Source organism: Lycorma delicatula, chromosome 2 (assembly GCF_047948215.1).
Source record: "Lycorma delicatula isolate Av1 chromosome 2, ASM4794821v1, whole genome shotgun sequence".
Taxonomy (NCBI): Eukaryota; Metazoa; Arthropoda; class Insecta; order Hemiptera; family Fulgoridae; genus Lycorma; species Lycorma delicatula.
The window spans coordinates 199,923,432-199,946,819 of record NC_134456.1 but is presented as its reverse complement, the minus strand read 5'-3'; the positions used below and the strand labels follow the sequence as shown (position 1 = coordinate 199,946,819).

The 23,388-nt window shown below is 33.0% G+C and overlaps 1 protein-coding gene across 1 annotated transcript; it reads left to right on the top strand.

The window, feature by feature from the left end:
• Positions 1-5,320: 5,320 nt before the first annotated feature.
• Positions 5,321-5,851, top strand: LOC142320032 (uncharacterized). Its single transcript, XM_075357711.1, has one exon. It carries the CDS (start codon positions 5,321-5,323, stop codon positions 5,849-5,851), a length of 531 nt encoding a protein of 176 aa, XP_075213826.1.
• Positions 5,852-23,388: the final 17,537 nt, after the last annotated feature.

Genomic DNA, 23,388 nt, shown 5'->3' with positions numbered 1-23,388 from the left:
AGTAGAGCTTCCATTTTACCCTCAATTCTTCTCGAGATGATGACGTCAAGATTTTAAATGCATGTGTTACTAAACTGAGAGTTCTATGTGGCTCATATTGGATTTCTTAAACTTCCTTTCGGAGGATTATAATCACTTCATAAAATCTGATGCAATTGGCCGGTTTCATGGCCTCTCTTCACTATATGGTGCAATTCCGTTTGAACGCGCTCTTCTACGTTCTTAATGAGTTCTGCTGGTATATCATTAATGCCACCGCCTTTCGTATCTATCAGATGTTTCAGTGCGAGTTCAAATTCTGCTGTTAATATTTAGTCTCCCCCTTTCAAGCTCCTTAATATCACATTCACCTTCCGACGTCTCTACAAAATCGATCCAACTCATTCCATTAAAGCTTCTTTAAATATTCCTTCCACCTTACAGCTATTTCCTTCTCTAAAAATAATAATTCACTTCTCTCATTCTTAGTGCAGGTTGTTCTCAGCCTCTGTTTCCAAAGAATCGTTTTATAGATTTTTTTGCACCCTCCAATTTGCCTATTTTTCTCCTCAGTCTCGTTGCATTTAAACCCTACTCCAGCTCTACATTCTTCATCTGAGTCATCCTGCTTTCCACAGCCTTATTGGTTTCATCTTTATATACCGACCTGATTTCTTCAATTTTCAGCCTATCCACATTCCCACTTATTACATGTTAGTAACTTTAAATTTTAGGTCGCATTCACTTAGCATCAAATTGTGATCATTATCAATGTTCGGGTAGCAAAATGGAATCTTTCATTTAGTTCCTAAATCTGCCTGTCTAAAATAAAGTCAGTATTTGCTATTTTCCTCTACCACCCCTACGGCTTTCCATGTCTTCTTGGATGGTAGCGGAACCATTATTTACATGCTACCAATTTGTGCTGTAAGCAAGAAGCCAAGTGATCTCTCTCCTCTATCTTACCTCTTATCTAAACCATACGGATCCAAATCTATCATCTGTCACCGCATTCCAGTCGCCCATTATTTTCAATTACTCTACTTTATTTACTTGTATTAAATCTTCATGTATTTCATCCAAAATGATCTCAACTTCTCTCTCTTCATCATTGGATGCTGGTAGATATACTTGAATTATTACCATCCTGTTTGGGTTTCGTATCAATCGTGATTAAGATTAGGTGTCTACTAGTTGGACGTATTCACTAATTCTTTGTCCAAACTCTTTGCTTAGAATAATTCCTGCTCATCATTCTTCTGGACTACCCTGAATGCAGGCGGTATGAATCGCTAGATAGACTCCAATAAAAAAGGCTCCTCCGTCTTTCCATTTCATCTTCTTCAACTGCAGTACATTTATTTCCATCCTTTTCACTTAAAATTTTAGATTCTGAAGTTACCACACTGAAGCAAAGTTCGAACATTCCGCGACCCAATAGTCTTTTACTTATTCTGTTTGTAGCATAATCTCTTGCAGTACCCTGCCGAAGATCTAAATCGAAGACTATTTAATTTTTCGGAATCAATTTTTACAAGATCAAAGTCTACAACTGACCTACTCTTATTAGGGTCTAGGATATTGGGTCTTTAATGCGATGGTTTCCTGTTGACTACCCCATTATGCTATTGACCAGTGATTCATCCGCCTTTAAGGAATGTTTCTTAACCCTAGTGAAAGAGTGTGCCATAAGCCTGTACCTGCTTATCCTCCCTCGTAGGAGGCTGTTGGTTCTGATATACGAGGATTCCTTATCCCGGGAGACACACGGTCGTTTCCAATCTCAGGATACACCGTGTAGCAGTTGGTTATAACTCGTGTAGGTGAGGATGACAGTTATATAGGAGAGGCTGCTTATAAATATATTAAAAATCTATACATTTTCAAATTTCCTACTTACAGCGTAAATTTTCTTGAAATTAAATTACATTAAATAATGCAGTCAACAAAGAAAGGTTCTTAATTGATCTCCTAATAGAAAATTATATTGGTAATTTTCGTTTTATAATTTTACTGTTTGTTTTTATTGTTGTTCTAGTTTCAACTAGTAGTTATTCAATGTTTAAAATTTTCTGTATGCGTTGGGAAATGTTATTGAATCTTTAGAAACAACTTTCCTTAATTAAATTACTTTTTTATACACAAAGTATAGCACTCCTTTTTCCGATCTTTAAGAAAAATACATCACATAATGCTAAAGATTACTGGAAAATATTCTTGTTTAAAAGTTAAAGTTTCTTTTATTAAACTTCGTTCCGACTGACTTTTGTGAATTATGTTTGCGTGCATAAATGCTGTAGTAATAAACGTGAGCTGTTTGCTTTACTAATGAATCATCACAATTTACCTTTCATGCTATTATTTGTAATGTACGAGTATATTTAACCATAATATTAAGATACGAAGAAATTAATATTTTTACGTTTAATATACTTATTTTTTTCCTTCTTAAAAAAATATTTTTAATATTCAATTTTTCAATATTATTGTTCATTTTTTGTGTTTAACTACTTGATTATTTTCGGTTAAAGACATATGCTGTTGTATTGTGAGGAGCTGCAGCTAAAATATATTAATAATTTAGTAGTGGTAGTAGTAGTAGCAACAGCAGCAGCAACAGCAGCAACAGTAGTAGTAGAAGTCGTACTATAAAACAAGCCAATAAAATCAATAAAGTTAGTTTTTACCGGTAATACATTATTATACAAGTATTTTTTTCAAACTTTCAAATGTTTTTTTCGTTCAAGTAGTGATCACTAATTTCTTTCTCTTTCATTCTCTAATTCAGATGTTATAAAAGTGAAAACTTTCTACAACTTCTACTAACAACAGAATTGCTATTTTAAGTAAAGTATTGCAAACTCGGTACCAAATCTAAAGATGATATAATCCAAAAAATAGATATTTTTTCATTGATAAGTTGAATGCACGCATATAAGTACAACATATCTTCCACAATCTTATAACCTGTTTTTCATTTCGATACAACTATACATTGTCGGGTAGTACTGTTTGGTGGACAATATCGGACAAATACTGTCGATACAAAATTACAAATCAAAAACGATACTAAACAAGAAATATCTGAAATACTACCTTTAAACGTACAAGTAAAATTCCTTAGTAGTAATGTGCAGAAAATTTATAGCTTGATCAGTTTCTGTCATCATGTAGGTTTTCAAATGCGTTTTCTATCTGATTATAAAATTCCATCATGTAATCTTTTTTTCAGCGTTCATAAATTTTCTGAAAACTTTTCCTTCCTTAGACGTTTGACCTGTGGACTTACCAATGTACCTTCCAAGTACCATCTTGCATTTCAGAAAAAAATTGCGCATTTTTAATTTTTCTATAAATAATAATAAAACACCATTCGGATTTTTTTTTTTAAAGTAATCTTATTTCTAAATAAAAACAACAATTTATTTTCTATTTTAATTAATTCTATGAAAATTATAAAAAAATCCTAATTTTTATTTTGTTATAAAATCTTAATCTAATTTATCAGTTTTATAAGATTAAATATTATTTTCTATAATAAAAATGTTAGAAATTACTTAAAAGATCCTTTTTTTAAATAAATTTTTGTTGTTTTAAAAATATATTTCTGAGTACGAGTTTAGATGTTTATAATACATAATAGTACAACTTGATAATAATAAACAAATAATAAAACATTCAGTTGTTTTGGGAATACCCGTTACCGATTCCTATCGGTAAGGAGGGTCAGACAAAACGGAAGAAGTGTTAGAGCGTTAGGGGAAATATCTCTACTGTATCTGAAGGTTTAATTATTCATGAGAGAAAGAGGGTATAAGTGAACTGAAGAAGGAATATTTTTTCCAACTATCAACTTATTCTCCTTTACCTCTCTTATGGATTTTCTTACTCTTCCACTCAGATCCTTACTATTCTTTCTCTTCCTACGGTTCCTTCTTGCTTTTTAAGAGAATGAATTCCCTTTCCTTCTCCACGACAGGACAACTCACTCCGTAGAGCACCTGATTTGCAATCTTCCTGTTTGCAATTTAAATTATATTTCAAACTATTACTGTTGTTACATGTCAGTGCTTAGCATTTACCAGTTAATGGTTGTTTTCATAATTTATGAGGTATTGACCAAAATTTTATAACTTATCAGTTGAATTCAATTAAATTCTATTTCCGTAATTTACATTAAATCGGATGTACTACGTGGATATAATTACTGAAGAATTTAATAAAATTAATTTAAAAAGTATTGAAAAAAATATTAAATGGAATTCTTAGCTTAATTCATGAAGATTATTTATTTACTGATTATTTATTGATTTACCAATTTGCAGTATGTAAAGACAAGAATTCCATTTAATATTTTTTCAATACTTTTAAAATTAATTTTTTTTTTAATTTTAATCGAAAGTCTTGTTATTGTTGTTTAAGTTCTTATGCGTGTAGTGTGCTTAAACTCTAATTAAGAACTTCTGTCGTAACGTATTTCGTTACCTTGAATAACCTTCATTAAGAAGTTCAAATTTATAATAAAATGTCATATATAACTTTCATAACATCATTAAAAATGGAGGCTCGATACAACCCGGACAAGATCCTGATCGACCTCCAGACGACGTGCCACTCCTCCTGTTGAGGGTAGCAAAATAGTCGTAGTGAAGGCACAAGGAAAATCCTTCGCTGATTTACTTAAAACTGTTAAAAACAAAGTAACTAAGGATGAGGCCGGGGAAGTATTGTCCCTTAGGAAATGCAGAAATGATGAGCTGGAAGTCAGAATCAAGGGTGAAGATAATGCTGCACAGTTCACTACCACCCTTCGAGACAGAGCCGCCGAGTTAGAAGTGGATTTGAGGACAAGAGGGGATCGGCGTGCAGTCGTTCATATAAAATATCTGGATGCCGACACTACGGAAAGAGAAATTAACGATCCTATTGCTGCGGTAGCTGGCTCCTCTGAATCCTTCCGAGTTACATCTATCAGACATGCTTACGTGACACCCGCAATGCCACTGTAATTACTAACTATAGAACTGCCACTAAACTGATCGCCAGCAGAATAAAAATAGGCTGGGTACACTGTCGTGCTTATATCCGCACAGAAAATGACAAGTGCCAGAGATGCTGGACATCTGGGCATAGGAGTATAGATTGCAAAGGTCCCGACAGGTCTGCCCTCTGTTTTAATTGCGGGGAGAAAGGGCACGTAATTAGGGACTGCAGAGAAGGCAGCGGTGGCAGCGAAACACACCGCACCGGAGGCATGAAGTGCGGCTCCAGAGGCAATGCTTAAGTTACTGCAAACACCAACAGGAGTCGTCTCTCCCTTGTCTTAGTGGGAGCGAAGGCCATGGAAATCGATGTCGATCTATTGGTTATAACTGAGCCTAATAGAATTGAAGCTGCTCGCCACGTTTGGACCACCGATACTGCCGGGGATGTAGCAGTTAGGAGCTACAGTAATAGGATCGGATGGCAGTTGCATCATAGAGGAGAGGGGATTTTAGCGATTATTTTGCCGAATTTTGTCCTTGTGGCTGGATACGTGAGTCCTAATATTGGAATTGCTGAGTATGAACTTTACATTGACGAAATACAACGGGTCATCTTACAGTCACCGAAAAGAGCCGTGGTTATGGGTGATTTTAACTGCAAGGCCACGATTGCTGGTAGCAGTTATACTAACAGAAGAGGGCAAATCTTTACAGAAATGATGATGGCGACTGATATGATCTGTCTAAATGACGACTCTTATACATTTGAAGCCAGAGGTCATAGATCTGTATTAGATCTGAAATTGGTTGACAATAGTTGGGATCCTTCGCTCTATCAATGGAGAGTTTTGAGGTCAGAAACTGGTAGTGATCACTTTGCCACGTGATTTTCTTTTGACGGTATACGATCGGTGATCGGGAGAACATCAAAGTCGCTGAGATTGTCTAAAAGACAGGTAGAAGTAGTGGTTGACAAAGTTGCTCGCAAGCTCATGGATGGCAGAGAGGTTACGCCTTTTGTTCTGCAGGAATTAATAGTCACGGAGATGGCGAGGATTCCCCAAAATATCAGGGGGTATCAACCCGCTTACTGGTGGACTGCGGAGATTGCGGACCAAAGACGGATTCTGCAGTACTGGCGAAGGAGAAAATTTAGACTCCGTAGAAGAGGCGGTGCTGTGTACGAGCATGCTGTAAATATGTTTGCTGATGCCAGGCGGTTACTAAATTACCTAATAAAATCTAGCAAGAGAGCACGTTGGAAGGAGTTATGCTTGGAGCTGGACTCGGACCCGTGGGGACGTCCTTTTCAGATCGTCATGGGAAGACTGAGTAGACGTTTGCCTGTCCTTACAGCTGAGTCTGCTGGTATGCAATTAAGAACACTTTTTCCGGTGGCTGAATCGGGTCTATCGGAGCTGGTTGAATGCGATGCAGGTCGATTCACACAACATGAAGTCACCTTGGCGGTATCTAGACTCAGGAACAAAAAGAGTCCGGGTCCAGACTGTATTCCTGCTGCGATCCTCAAGGGACTTATGATGAAAGCCCCTTGGGAAATGACAGATGTGGCATGTTATTGCTTGCAGAACAGGACCTTCCCTAATTGTTAGAGGGAGTCGCGCACTGTGTTCTTGCCCAAGAAGACTGCTCATGCCGAAGTGGTTGGTTACCGCCCGTTGAGCCTCATAAACAATATCGGGAAAGTGGCTGAGAGATTGATCGCAGAAAGGTTACTGCTTGAGTTAGAGACAGGCGGGGGTATTCATAACAACCAGTATAGGTTCAGGCGTGGCAAATCGATGCTTCAGGCGATTGAAAAGATAACTAGCTGGGCTATAACAGTCAAGGCTGGAACATGGCGCACCAGGAAGATTCCTTTACTGGTTATGCTCGACATTAGAAATGCTTTTGGGACCATCCAGTGGGACTCCATCATGGCGGCTTTAGTCAGAAGGCGAATAAGCCCTTACATTAGGAGACAGATCTCCGAATACCTGTCTGAAAGATGGACTACGGTTAGCACGCTTGATAGTAACATACGATACCAAGTTCATGGTGGTGTCCCCCAGGGGTCAGTACTGGGACCATTACTTTGGTTACTGGTCATTGATGATGTATTACGACTACAGCTACCTGAAGAGACGGAAATAGTGGCCTATGCTGATGATTTAGCGATATTCACCTCTGCGAGATCAGAAGATGTCCTCGAACAAAGGAGCAATGACACTCTAGAGACCGTAAATAACTGGCTAACTACAAAGGATTAACACTTTCAGTAGATAAAAGTCAATATATTATGTTGGCGGGAAGGAGACGGCTGCGAGATCTTGAACTTAAGATAGGTGAACATAGGCTTGAACGTGTCAATCAGGCTAAATATCTGGGAGTGATAATTGATAAAACCTTAAGCTTTAGTGCTCATATAGTATATATATGCGAGAGAGTCGAAGGATTACTACAAGCCCTCACAAGGCTATTAGCTGGCCGAGATGCCCCAAGATCATCTAAACGTAGGGTTTTAGTCTCCGCATGCACCTCGGCTTTATTGTATGCTGCACCTGTTTGGTATAGAGCCATATTCACGCAAAGGAATGCTAAACGATTGAGGAGTCTACATAGACAGGCTCTAGTTGGGGTGATGTTCGGATACACAATATCTTATGAGACGGCGTGCGTTCTGGCGTCCACAAAACCCATAGAACTCCAGGTCTTGGAACGCTGGCTTCGCTTTCAGGGCATGGAACGGGATGATGCTTCTGAAGTGGTTATGCAGGCATGGCAGCGTAGATGGAGTCAACATGAGGGGGCTATGTGGACAAAAAGGTTGATTTCAGACATTAGCCAATGGGTCAAACGAAAGCATGGCGAGGTCAGCTACTATGTCTCTCAGATGTTCTCTGGACATGGAAATTTCGAGCAATATTTATTCCGCTTTGGTAAAAGAAGCTCTCCACGTTGTCGGTACTGTGAACGCGATGACACAGCTGAGCATACAATATCAGAATGCGATAAATGGACAACACATCGGTTTCGCACGGGAATACAGAATCTCACACCCGAGGAACCAATTAGCTTCATATTGAGTTCTAGACAAAATTGGAATAATTTTGAAAAATTCTCCTTTTTAGTTTTAAAAGAGAAAAATGATACTGAAAGACGTATGGGGTACTAATAAAGACTGAAGCAATTGTAGAACTAGGATATTCATGAGTATTGTCTCTTTATGAAACCTACGACCGCGAGTAGGCGTTACGAGATCGGACTGGGAATGTAAAGACCGAGACCCGGCTTCGTAGTTTGTGGCTGGGAACGACATAGTCGGGCCTGGCCTACCTTCTGCGGGGTTACAGGCAGGCAACACCAAAAGACCGAGACCCGGTTCCCGGGGCTGGGGCTGGGGACGGCATAGTCGGACTCGGTTCCTGCCCTGGGGATTTGAGGCAGGCAATGTAAAGAAAACAAAAAGAAAAGATCCGACTGGGGGGGCTGACCTACCGTGCCGGACATACAGTCGGTGGGTGGGGAGGCCTCCTTTGAGTAAAAGGACACTTCCTCGGGCTGCGTATACTTAATTGGATAACCGGCCCGAGGGAGTAGGGAAAAAAAACAAAAAAAAAATCATTATTAAAAATTAATAATTAAAGAGTTTTTCTATTTTTATAAGTTTCTGTATCTAAAATCGTTTAATAGATAATCAATCAATACATGGTTTAATATTTATATTCAAGCAGTTCCGTTACGCAGTAAATAATTCCTAGTAGTTCTCTGCTGGATGGTATATTACTTATATTGACGAAATAATATGTTACCTGAAAGGAAAAACGTTTTCGAAAATTTACTTTTTACATAGTTTTTTTTTTTGTCTTCAGTCATTTGACTGGTTTGATGCAGCTCTCTAAGATTCCCTATCTATTGCTAGTCGTTTCATTTCAGTATACCCTCTACATCCTACATCCCTAACAATTTGTTTTACATATTCCAAACGTGGCCTGCCTACACAATTTTTCCCTTCTACCTGTCCTTCCAATATTAAAGCGACTATTCCAGGATGCCTTAGTATGTGGCCTATAAGTCTGTCTCTTCTTTTAACTATATTTATCCAAATGCTTCTTTCTTCATCTATTTGCCGCAATACCTCTTCATTTGTCACTTTATCCACCCATCTGATTTTTAACATTCTCCTACAGCACCACATTTCAAAAGCTTCTAATCTTTTCTTCTCAGATACACCGATTGTCCAAGTTTCACTTCCATATAAAGCGACACACCAAACATACACTTTCAAAAATCTTTTCCTGACATTTAAATTAATTTTTGATGTAAACAAATTATATTTCTTACTGAAGGCTCGTTTAGCTTGTGCTATTCGGCATTTTATATCGCTCCTGCTTCGTCTATCTTTAGTAATTCTACTTCCCAAATAACAAAATTCTTCTACCTCCATAATCTTTTCTCCTCCTATTTTCACATTCAGTGGTCCATCTTTGTTATTTCTACTATATTTCATTACTTTTGTTTTGTTCTTGTTTATTTTCATGCGATAGTTCTTGCGTAGGACTTCATCTATGCCGTTCATTGTTTATTCTAAATCCTTTTTACTCTCGGCTAGAATTACTATATCATCAGCAAATCGTAGCATCTTTATCTTTTCACCTTGTACTGTTACTCCGAATCTAAATTGTTCTTTAACATCATTAACTGCTAGTTCCATGTTAAGATTAAAAAGTAACGGAGATAGGGAATATCCTTGTCGGACTCCCTTTCTTATTACGGCTTCTTTCTTATGTTCTTCAATTGTTACTGTTGCTGTTTGGTTCGTGTACATGTTAGCAATTGTTCTTCTATCTCTGTATTTGAACCCTAATTTTTTTTAAATGCTGAACATTTTATTCCAGTCTACGTTATCGAATGCCTTTTCTAGGTCTATAAACGCCAAGTATGTTGGTTTGTTTTTCTTTAATCTTCCTTCTACTATTAAATGGTTTAGTACCTGAAATTCATGGATTATTTTTGTAAAACAAACCACAAAAACCCTATTTTCTTTACATGCCCTTTTTCTGATTTAAATAATATACGATTAACTTACTTCTTTCTATCCCTGGATAAAAAAAAGGCTCTTTTGTTTTCCCGATAAAAATCAACCTTAATAAGAAGTTTATAGGTCCCTACAGCGTTTGAAAATTTGATTTTTAATTCTTTACTCAATTTCGCACTGATGATTGAGTTCAGTTACAAATTCTAAATTTTTTGTGAATCACCGGTCGCATCTACAACGAAGATTTGATCGGTTTGAAGTTTACTATTACAATCAGTTTTGACAGATCATAAATAACACCCATATTCCACTCAGCATCTTTCTCCCCCTTAGTAAACTGATTTTAGTGATACTGTGTCTTTGTTTAAAACATCTAACCGACCAGATGACGCTTCTACTTCAGCCCCTTTCTAACCTACACGCAAAAAATCAATAATATTCTGTTTTAATTGCGTTTAAAGACCCTTTTTTTCAGTCCCAACAGTAAAAATAACAACTGACTTACTCGTATATGCTCCTGGGTAATTCATAGTGTAAAAAATAAATCGTTAAAATATTTCAATTTCGTTCCCAATGACTATTTTTTTAACAGAAAAATAATTAAGAAGATATTTCTTAGGAGCAAATAAGGCCTTAATCTAATCTAGCCGTGGTCTTATTCTAATAATAGAATATGATCAAAAATGATTAAATAAGGCCTCTTATTCATTTATTAGAGAAATTTGGCAAGTACGGACACAAATATGTAAGTAGATAATGAGATATGGTATGTAGAAGTTTATCATCCTACATGTCTACAATAAAGACTGGTTAACCATTTTTATAACGAATACAGGATTACTTCTGTCTCCTCATCACTCTTAGTAAAATTTTAATTTTTTTTTACGTAAATCACTAATTATACAGTTTAAAACAAAATTCATATTCACCAACACTTTCAATGACAGGATTTAGAGGTGCCAAAAATACTGTCGCGTGTTCGCGGCTCGATCAGGATGTTGAAAGACATGAAGACTGAAAATGTTTGCATAAATAAAATTTATTAGTTTATTAGTTTAAGAACGTAGATAAAATATGTCAAACATAACAATGACAATAAGAATAATAAACGACAATAATAACTCGTAATAATAAAATAATAACCATACTAATCACAATAACAATAATAATAAACGGTGATTACGTATAAAACACAATTTAAAGTAATCGTCAGGATTTATTTGCAGGTAATTAAATACTGAAAAGCAGATTTCAGTCCCATTGACAAAATACATTAGCATGACCAACAACAATAGTACAATAGGTAAGACAAGTATAAAGTTCTTTTACTGCAAATACGTTTGTTATTCACAAAAAAGCTTTCCTAACAGTTTATGAATGAAATTTATTACATTATCTCTCTCACTTACAGTCTATCTCACTGAACCACTTCTTGTTTTCATCTACTGGAATTACTCGCAAAGTCATCTTAATCGCGTCGAACTTGAACTAGAAATTCGCTCCTTCACTGACCTCTACGCAAAATACTCTTGCTTCAAACTCGCATGATAACTTCTCGCTTAGAACTTTCTCGCAGAACTGATTTCAACTGGTCTTTTCTGGAGTATTTATATTCCTCTCCTCTTTACCTGCAGAAGCAGACTCCAGTTGAACGTGAAAACGATTGACTGAGCCCTTTCATTCCCATGCATTCCTAACCTGGGATCGGTAACTCTTCTCACAGAACATCTGTTTTGGCGTGTCAGTGGGCAGAATTACAAAGAACGATTGTTAGAAGGACCTGTGACCTTTACTAAAAGGATTTCTTTTAGCCCATTTCTGGATTCCTCCCATTATTTTATTTGCTACTACTTTCTTCTTAACTGGCAGTAATCCGTTACTCAGGTCCGTGTTACAATATTATACCTTTATGAAGTGAAATTTGAAGATACAAATATTACTAATCAATAAATATTCTCTATGCAACTTACTTGTTAATCGTAAAATTACCCCTACAATATTAGTTATAGAACTCCTAGAAAACTTAGACATTAGTTTCAGCTAATTTTAGATACATTTAGTGTCATCAAGATCGTTTTGTTATTTGCCGTGAGGCACGTCCCTTACGTCATGACCGTCTCCATTCTCCATCCCTGCTAAACATAAAAATTAAGATCTTGGGTGTTTCTATTTTCTTTTGGATCATCTAAATGTTTACTCCTACGCGGCTTCTCTTCCTTACACCTCTTCTAATCATTCTAGCAATGTTTTTATCAGTTCTTCTCATCGATTGTTCCAGCCAGTTAGATTTCCAAATTTTAATTGTTCGATTAAGCTTCTATTCTCGTTAACCTTTTTCGTTATTTCCTAATTTTTCATGTAATCCGTTTAATCTTTTTTCAATTTCCTCTATACCCATTTTACATATTCCTCCATCCTTTCTTTTCTTTTTCCTTAATGACCATGTTTCACATCTGTATACAGATATACAATCCAAATATAATTCTTTCATGAACAATTCTTCAAAATTTCTTTCTGATTAATGTTTCCGTAACCGTTGCTATTATTGTTTTTAATTTGTTTTCACTTTTGCAATATTCTGATTAACATGGTTCCGATTTATATATGTTATTCTATTTGTTCTATTTCTCCATCTTTTATGAAGACTTTGATTAGATTATTTCACTTACCTGTGTAGGTACAGACAAGAGTTTTCTTTGAGAAGACTAAGTCTTTCTCAATTGATCAAGACTTCTTTAATACGGAGTAATAAATGGAAGAAAATAATTTTTTTGCAGCAGTTTTTTTGTATCAAAATTGTTAGTAAGGGGCTCCCAACCGAGTGGATCTCCTTGTTAATAGCAGGAAAGATGAACAAATAATTATTAAATAATACCTCTGGAATAAAAAAAGAGGTTACTAGTTGTTTAAAAATTTCAGTTCGTATGTTCTGCATACAAATAGCGACATGCATTGATTGCATATGTGAGTTATTAAGGTTATTAAGCTATTAAGCTAGATGTGCTGTTTTAATTTAATTTTTACTTGCTGTGAAATCAGTTTTATTTTAAAAGAAGTATTGTGCCACATTTATAAAAGTTATTTCTATTTACCGTAATTAGTACTCTAACTAGTATTACAGTTCTAACCGTAACTAATGGTGTAATTAATATTAAATTTCCTTAATTATTATCATTAATTATGTAATTTATAATTATTATAATTACATTATATATAGTGAATTATATAATTTGTTATTAATAATCTACGGCCTGTTATCAACAGTCTATCATTATAATTTACATTATAAATTAATGTAATTTAATGTTAAATTAATTCAGCATTAAACCGTTACAGTGTTAGATCAAAAATTATTTTAAAGAATATTAAAAATAGGTGCCGAAGTTATACGACTTATTTTATAAGATAATTAAACTTTAGTCAAATTATGAGTACAGGTCTAATAGAATGGGTTTTGTGACGGGCATCTAATTTATTCTATAATAACCTTAACGCAATGACAAAGTTTTGGCCTAAACTTAACTAAGTTACGTAGGTTTAAGCCATCGGTGTTGTTTCAATGTAAGTAGGTAAATAACCGTTACTACGTATGCGCATTTGCGCATACGAGTTTATGTATGTGTTGGATAGTTGATGTGTATACCCTCACCTTTGTAAGCACATATATAAATATATCTGCATACACTATTTGATTATATTTGGGTTCAGATGATATACCTGTTAACTAGTCTGCAGTTTAAACTTACTTCAGTAATAAAATTATTATGCTTATATGTACGGAGGTACTTTGATGAAACTTCCTGGTTGGTCTGCATTTATTTGAAGGAACTAAAGTAAAGTTAATTTGCATGACTATTGAAACTAAAACGTTGTAAAATATAATATATTGCAGTGAATTAACATGAATTATCAAAAAGGTCGAATGGGGTTTCTAGCATACAAGCGAGTGTAAAAGGTTCTTCTCGTTTGTTTTATTTGAATACTCTCAAAATATTCGTACTTCGTTACAATGTATTATTATTTTAAGAATTTGTTCAATTTTATTTGTAAAAATATCTGGAAAAAATTTTGTCCGATTTTAATGTTAAGTAGTCTAGTAGGGTAAAACAGGCAGTTTTCGTCTACATGATTTAATGTCTGCGGTTTAACTTTGTGGGAAATTACTGAAGAAGTTTATTAAATTTGGTTTTCATATTTTGAAATCTGACTGAAGAGCATACCAATTTAAAGCCTAACTACCTTTTGGTGGAGGTTAGACCCACTAAGGAAGGTTTATAACCCTACTATAAATTATATTTCTTGTAAAGCTTCATTATTGAGCATAGATCTTAGCCTTAGGACTACAAAAGATATGAGGAGTGTGTGAGTGAGTAGTATTCAGCAAGTACGAACACAAATTCATTGTTAATTTCTAATAAAAATTAAAAATATTGTTTCATTAGTTTTTTTTTTTGTTTTTTTACCTTTATTTACTGCAAGTTATTCTAAATAGAATTCTTTGTAAGTTGTTTTAAATAAATCTCGTCCCTCTTTAACTTTTTGTACAGTGGTGACCTGCAGACCTTGACATAATACAAGTTTTATTTAACGACTTCAACAAAAAAGACGCAAACGCAGTTATTCGACCCAATATGTTAATTTACTTTAATCTATTTAAAACTTATTTTTCATAGCATAGATCGATTTCAGTGATTCCTCTAGTAAATACATTTTAAGTTTTTCCCTGACAATATTTTAAATAATAATATTGTTTCATCTATTCCATTTTTTATATAGATGATAGAAAGATATCATTTTCCTTTCATCTTTCTAAAGACTTTATTGTCTCTACCATTGCTTTCTACTGAGTTTTTTATAGAGTAATTATAATGTTCAGCTCAATTTCACCTTATTATTCAAAGTATTTTTTCATGAATGTTTAAGATAATTAGTTAAAAATTTAAGGTGAAAAAAAAATTATTCTTTCATTTCGCATTTCTCACGTTCGATAGCAGTCTCTCTTTACATCGATTCTCTGTATTAAACTTATATTTATCAAGAAACACGTCTTAAGAATTATAATTTTTTCGGAACAGTTTTTTTTATTTACTTGTACGAAGTAAAGAGTTATTGTGATATTGTGTGTTGATGTGTTATTGTGTGAAAAATATCGTTTTCAGATTTCAACGGAAATATCCATTTTGACCATCCCTGAATCCAATTTTAACTATTTTTGGCGTTACTGTATGCATAACTCAAAAACGATTAGCTGTAGGATGTTGAAATTTTGGATTTAGGTTTGTTGTAACATCTAGTTGTGGACCTCCTCTTTTGATTGCAATCAACTGGATCAAAAGGATCCAAAAAAGCCCAAAATCCCAAAAAATTGGATTTTGGACTTTTTATTAACTACAGTAATAAGCCCTCATTGAGAGCTTTTTAACGATGTAGCATAAGTGGCACTTATTTTCACTGGCTCCAGAGTTATAGCGAAATAAAATTCTAATTAATGAAATATTTAGATCTTATAATTGGAAAGCACATGGTTCAAATCCGACTTCATCTCCTTTTTTTACCTTTTTTTTGTTTTATTTAAATATGTTGATTTATTAATAATTATTACCTTCTGATTGTAAAAAAAAATTGCAATTAATAACAATTCAATAATAACAATAAAAAAAATAAAAAAATATCAGAAGTTATTAATAAAATAGTATTTTATGTACTTTTAATTTTAAAAAATGTGTATATATAATTTAATAGGCGTACAAGGAAGTCATATGGTGTCCACATCAGATTTTTATCATAGGTGCAGTTACTGTTGGGTGAGTTATTTTAAATAAAATTAAAAGATGTAAAAAGAATGCATTTGAAAGAATAATAAAACTGATTTTTTTTTTAATTGTAGAGGAGGTCCGACTTTACTCGACACTTCAGGCATTAGTTTACATTTTGCAACCATCGAACAAGTAGTAACATCTAACAACAGACAACCCCTTTTCCAATCGTAGCAAGGATTCGCTAGCCTCACAGGACTAGTGATCCTCAGCAGTGTCAGACCAACACCATCCTTACTGCAAATAGTAGAAAACAATCATTGATATACGAATTGTCAGATGGTTGAAAGAATAAAATCATCAGAAATTTAAGAATCATCCAGATACTAGATACAGAGCTTACTATAAATTACTGTGTCGGTTACCCAACTGAAGGGTATGCACTCTATATTCGTTAAGTTTTAAGAGCTATTTCAGAAAGTTATTTAGCCGTTCGAAATTACTGTTCAACAAACGAATATCAAAATATTGGTAAAATGTTGAAAAATATCAAGCTATCACGAAATCCATCGGCGAGCTTTAGGCTTAAGCAAGTTGTTCTTCAAAAAGTTGTCTCTGGGAAAGTTTTCTGTAGAGAATTAAAAAGAATAAGAAATTCTATCTTTCTACTACTAAAGTATTGCATAACTGGTTACAATGAAAGGAACTCAATAAGTTCCTATCACAAAAATTTTAAGTGATTTGATTTAAATTTAAACTACCCTTTCTGTATTTTTTTTGTTGAAGTGCATTAATAAACGTGAAGAAACATTAAAATTATTAAATATCAAACTACTCAAAATAGTGAGGCTTTTTACTCGAAAGCTTTGGCAGAAATTTTCTATATATAGAAGATAAGTCGTTGAATATTTAATACTTTAATCTTTTTGATTTGTTTTTCAAATTTTAATATTAAAGAAACCTCCTAGCCGGCTTTTTCTTATTGAGATCCTTCAAAATTTAAACGAACAGTCATGTCAAAATATCATTACAGTTTTCCAACTAATCAATATTATCAGATAAACACTTCCTAAAGTACAACCACACATGAAACTTGAAACATACAGATGGCACATGTACAACAAACTACTTAGCTGCAGCTATAATTACAGTTCTGGAGCATTAACTGAAATTGTAATCAACAGTAAAGTTTATATATTATACAGTAAAGTTAAGTTAATGGAAGGATTTCTTCTTTTTTTTGTCGAATTTCTGTAATTTGTTAGTACTATTTAAAAACCGTGGGAATATATTTTCTGATATTTGAGTGTAAATTTAAAAAAAAAAAATACAGTGAAATGATGAGCAAAGTAATTTTAGCGGTTTATTTTAAAAGGTAGGAATAAGATTTTAATTATATTGTTTTCTATTATTATGCAGTACAATTTATTCTATTGTGAGAAAGTCTCTAAGAAAATAATCATGTTAACTAATTATTTAAGACTTCTTAGACTAAATTTGATTATCGATTGGAATGTATTAGGACGATCTGTGTGATTAAAGAAAAGAATATATTACTTCACGACTAAAAAAAAGTAAAAGAATAAACTGATGAGATGAAGGAGGTACCGGTTATGAAGAGTGGTTCTGACCGAAGTCATCTGTAACACACAGACACTCACGCATGCGGACTCGTTTGTCTTGTCGGACGGGTTTCTCTCTCATCCAATCCCAGTAGTTATCATTATTACTCGCTACGCAGTTACCCTCCGTGCAACTCCTGTCATATATATATATATATATATATATATATATATATATAAACATATCGCCACCTCCGCTTAGTAGTTCACTTCACTGTGATGTGATGTGATGCAATCTAATTTATTATCAAGCCAATAATCAGTTCAGCGAACAGAATGCACGTAATAAAAATAGATAACGTTTGTGTTGATAGCTTAAAAATACGTATATGTTTTTCATTCTGCTTAATATAATTGTTGTTATCTTATTTTAATTACATGAATGTAAAAGATAGATCAGTTTTTAAAATGTATTCCGAGTTTTCACGAACTACAACTAATTCTACACTATGTAATTAGTACTGATCTATCTTGGCTTTAAATTATATTCTTTACAAGTTCCAATTCTTGTTAATACCAAAATTATTATACACCCCGCAAACTTTTATCTGCTTTATAAATTCACCTTACTTTTAACTTGTTAATTTAACTTTTACATCTACACAAGGAAAATTTAAGTGATGAAAATAATTATGGTTTTGGTTTAGCTTCTACAATTTTTTTTTGTAATATTAAAGGTTTTTGTGCAAGTTCTAACTTTCTCCATAATATTTCTAATATAAAAATATTATTATCTTAATATTAGTAAGATATTAGTATTTTTTTTATTTATCCTAAATGTTTTTTCTTTTCACACTATTACATTTTTGATCCTGCTTCTTTAACTTTTGCGACTTGCCTCTACGTTTTCTTTTAAAGTACATCTCAACAAAGATTACTTTATCGATACATGTAGTTAAGAAGAGTTCTTTATTCCACTTTTCTTAATGTTACTAGGACTGTTTCTTTCTAAACTTCTAGCAATTATTTTACTACACAACCCATTTTTTTTGTTATAGGCCTGTGGTTATCCTGATATCGATTAATCAAGAGACGTGAAGTTACGGTCGAAGACAAGAAAACTTAATTTGCACGTAGCAACAAATCTAGCCGTGGGAAATGGACTAGTAGATTTTATTACCTCTCTACATGATATAAGCTGGGGGATAGCGTAATCAAAAGAAACATATTTCGTCCAACTGGAGTTAAACGGCTCTATTTGTTTTATCGGTTCCCGACACCCAGCGTACAAAATTTTACTGATAATTTTTTTCCGGTACATTTTTTTTTGTCTGTTTAGCATTCGGAACCACCGTAATGTATTACTTCAGAAGATGATATGAATGAATGTAAATAAAGTGTTGTCTTGTACAGTCTCAGGTCGACCATTCCTGAGTTGTGTGATTGGTTGAAATCCAATCGCCAAAGAACATCGGTACCCACGATGTAGTATTCAAATCCTATAAAATTAACTGCCTTTACTAGGATTTGAACCTTAGAACTCTGGACTTCTAAATCAGATGATTTGCGATGCCGAGTTCACCGCTAGACCAACCCGGTGGGTTGCCGCCACACATGCACTAATTTCTTACTTGTTTAAAAAGAATAAAAAAAAAATTGATTACTCACACTAAGACGAAGTAAAAATTTACAAACTCCATTACCACACTGCATAAAAAAATTATTTTATATTGTATATGTATAGTAGTTACATTAACATTTACGACGAATTTTTTAATAAATAATTCTTCATATCACGTCAAAGATTGTCATTTTACTTTTGTTTTAACTATCGGTTTTTTTTTGTTCATTTTATTATCTTTCTTTACATCTATCAGTTGTTCCGTACTTCTTTGTAAGTAGCCATAAATAAATAAAACTATCACATCACAATACTAGCATGAGCACACCGTCACTTCAGGTATTGATGAGATTCATACTTCTGCCGCTGACTGTTTTTGTTTTTAAGTAGAAATAGTTCCTCGTCATAACTGATCAGTTAGTTTCATTAGATTGGTATAATTAAGATTGAGATTGTCATTAATAATTGATATTTTCAGTTTATTCGATAGTAATTAAGTTTTATTTCTCACTTCTTTGAAAGACGCACACTCAAATATTCAAGTTTCGTTTCTCTCCTGATTAACGGATCCTTCTAATTCCTTTACATTACTTCCGATATCGAAATTATCTGATAATCGTTTAGCTTGAGCTAAGTTAAAACGTACAATTCCAAAAAAAATTAGTATATAAAGATATCTCATGATAATTATATTGTAATGTCACTGTCACTTTCTTTCTTTTTCCTGTTTAGCATCCGGTAACTACCGTTTAGATAATTCTTCAGAGGATGAATGAGGATGATATGTATGAGTGTAAATGAAGTGTAGTCTTGTACATTCTCAGTTCGACCATTCCTGAGATGTGTGGTTAATTGAAACCCAACCACCAAAGAACACTGGTATCCACGATCTAGTATTCAAATCTGTGTAAAAATAACTAGCTTTACTAGGACTTGAACATTGTAACTCTCGACTTGCAAATCAGCTGATTTGGGAAGACGCGTTAACCACAAGACCAACCCGGTGGGTTAATGTCACTGTCACTAGGACGCTAAAACTTTACGCCATTAGTCTCGTGTATCAGTTGCAGACATCTCCTAAACCACTGTACCACTGTCACTAACTCTTCATTCTTCTCTTCCATAAAAAATGAATTAAATTTCATCCTATTACTATTATGATTATTATTACTGATTTGAACAATTTTTGTATTACCTTTTACCTCAATAGATCAGTAGATCTATATAGATCAATAGATCAGTAGGTCGCTTTAATTATTAGTGTTAATAATACCATATAAGAACACAAAGTACCACTTGAAAAAAAACTTAGAATTTTAATTTCAATTGCAATCCAAATTTTCCACGAACCAGTAAACGTTAAACATAGAAACTTTATATACTTATTCCTAATGATGTGATTGAATGTGGATTTATTTTAGATCAATTAATTTCGTTATTTTAAAATTAGTACTTATTTAAAAAATAATAATAAAAAATAATTAATTCTTTTTAATCACCCTACCAGCAAAAAAAGATGTATTTTCTCAAGATCATTCTGTTTTTCAAACCATCATCAGGAGATTTAAAATATAATAAATCAAAAAATTAAAATGAGAATACAATTATGACTGTTTTAATGTCAACACTATACTCGGGATTAATTAATCGGAATTAATTAACATTATACTCGGATTAAAATTAATCATTATTAAATTTGAGTATACTGTTGATATTCAAACACTCATGATTATTGTCATTTTAATTTTTTCACTTATAATATTTTTCATCTCCTGATGATGTTTGAAAAACCCGAAAGATCTTATTACCCGAAAATACATCTATTTGTTCTGCTAAAGTGGTTAAAAAAATTTTTTTTTTACTATTTTTTAAAAATATATCAGCGGAAACCCTGTTTAAGAAATTTATTAAAGAATAATAATCGAGTTTTTTAGTGGCTGAGTATTACAAAATAAGCTTTTCTAAAAATTGATACTTGTATATTTTGAATAAAACTATTGAAATTTTCAACATAATTATTTCTTAAACATCCAGTTACAATTGTTATTTAAAAAAATGTTTAAGGTTTTGATATATGTCGGGCCTTCATTCCTTTTCATTCAGTTTTTGACTTTCTTAATGTAAAAATAAGTTAAATTTTTTTTATGAACTAGTTAAAACTGGGAGAAAAGATTCCAAAAATATATTTTATTGGGTGACATTGTATGGACAATCATTTTAATCCACTCGTGGATGTTTATACATATTTTTTATATGTATAATTTTTATTCTCAGTTTAAAATCATTCTGATGAGTGGTAAAAGAAGTAAATTATTTTTTAAGTTGTATTTCAAGAAAAATAAATTAAAACTTTTATGTTTGATTAATGCAAAAAAAGGTTGTACAGTATTTCCTTCTGATAAGCTAAAGCTGTGAATATTTGTTTAGTAATTAATGGGTATAATTCACTGAGGCAAAATTAAACAAAGGAATAAATATTTTATTTTGTCAAAACTATATACACAGTGCATTAAGTGGACTATACATTAAAAAGAGAAAGCAGTTCCTAGACGTTCGAAAGAGTAGGTAGCGTTTGTTTAAAACGATTCCATTTGTTTTACTTTCTTTGATTGTGTTGTTAGGTTTGGAAGGTTTTAATGAATTCGAAGCCAATATATGGTGAGCAATGAATAATGGGAATTTCTTGGCCGCGTTGTTTCTACCATTACTCATACCCCCGTTGCTCGTTGTCATACCTCTTCCTAAACCACCTTCTCTCTATCAGTAAGTTGCACGCAATCCAAAACATATTTTGACTCATATTACCAACCCCTATTTGTGTTCTATCCTTTACAACAGATGGTTCTAACTAACATACATGTTGTTTCCACTTCATTAACCTGTTAATTGAAACACACACATCATTCATGTTGATATATCTATACAAAAATCTTTAAAGAAGGAATATACTTGCGAATGTTTGACAAGTTAAGATAATAGATTAACTTTTTATTTTATTTTTTTTCACTGTAAGTTTTATTAATTTTTTGGAATACGTTATTTTAAGACTTTTAAAAGAATTTCATATGCTTATTACGTAAGTGCCAAAATCTAATGGTTATAGGCGACTTAACATTAAATACCGATCACTCCTCCTCCTTAAATATCGCTGCCACTCCCAGGAGTAACAAGCTTCGGAAGCTTGTCTTACTAGGGAAAGTGGAACAAAATTATTTTCTTGTTGTCTTCTATACTGAGTCAAATATATTGTGATATATGGCTAAGCCGGCCCAAGAAAATTCAGCGGATATTTAACCCTTAAAGTGACTCTTTCACTCTTACCAAAGAGAATGATTGTAGAATAAACAAAACCCTTAGAAAAAGTAACTCTGACTATTGCCGTTTGTACCTCAGATACATAAATAACAGAGTAATAAGAAAGATTGGATCAGATATTGTACAACAAATTAATGAAACCCTTTGTAATGAAATAGCGCATTAAATACGCAATATCTCTAATGAGTAGACGGCAAAAAAAAATTGTATATGCATACAATGAAGATTTTACCTGATATAATGGATTTTATTATGAACGTACAATAAAATACTTTTAATTCGTCATTAAAAATACATGAAAATTTGATTACAAACTGGTTAATGCCTTAAAAATAAAATATATACATTTAATGAGCTAAATGTACAATAAACCTTTATAAATATAAAGTTTCTGTAATTAAAACCTTTAAATAAAAAGTTATTATAGACATATAAAAACTGTATCATAAAGCTGATATAAATATACTGTATACATATATATCATTAACATATCTATAAATTCTTCATTTTTCAGAAAAAGATTTTCCTTTGGATAACCATAAAAATAAACAATTACTAATACGTATTACTTTTTTAAAAATGACGGCAAAATTTCACAAAATGTAGGCTTAATTGGAGTTTGTGTTTTTCACTATAAATAAATTTATAAATCGAAAGTAATCTTGAAACCCAACCACTAAATAACACCGGTATCCACGATTTAGTATTCAAATCCGTGTAAAAATAACTGGCTTTACTAGGACTTGAACGCTGGAACTCTCGACTTCCAAATCAGCTGATTTGGGAAGACGCGTTCACCACTAGACCAACCCGGTGGGTTAGTCCTCTTTTTACCTGGATTGTTAAATCATCACTATGTTTAAAAAAAAAATGAAAATTTTTTCAAGGGTACCATTCCACATATAACAAATAATAATAGTAATAAATTATTAAGGGATAATCAAAGGATTACATTCAAGGGACATTAATTTTCAATTCACAATTGGAGGACTGTTTTCAACAATTCATTTGCAACTTATTCAATTTGGCAGCAAAATCTCATACTGGTTGTAGCGTCAAGAAGTAATTCAAAATTCTCTAAATTTGAAATGAAACCGAATTCACGTTCCAATGTCTATAATAGATTTTTAAT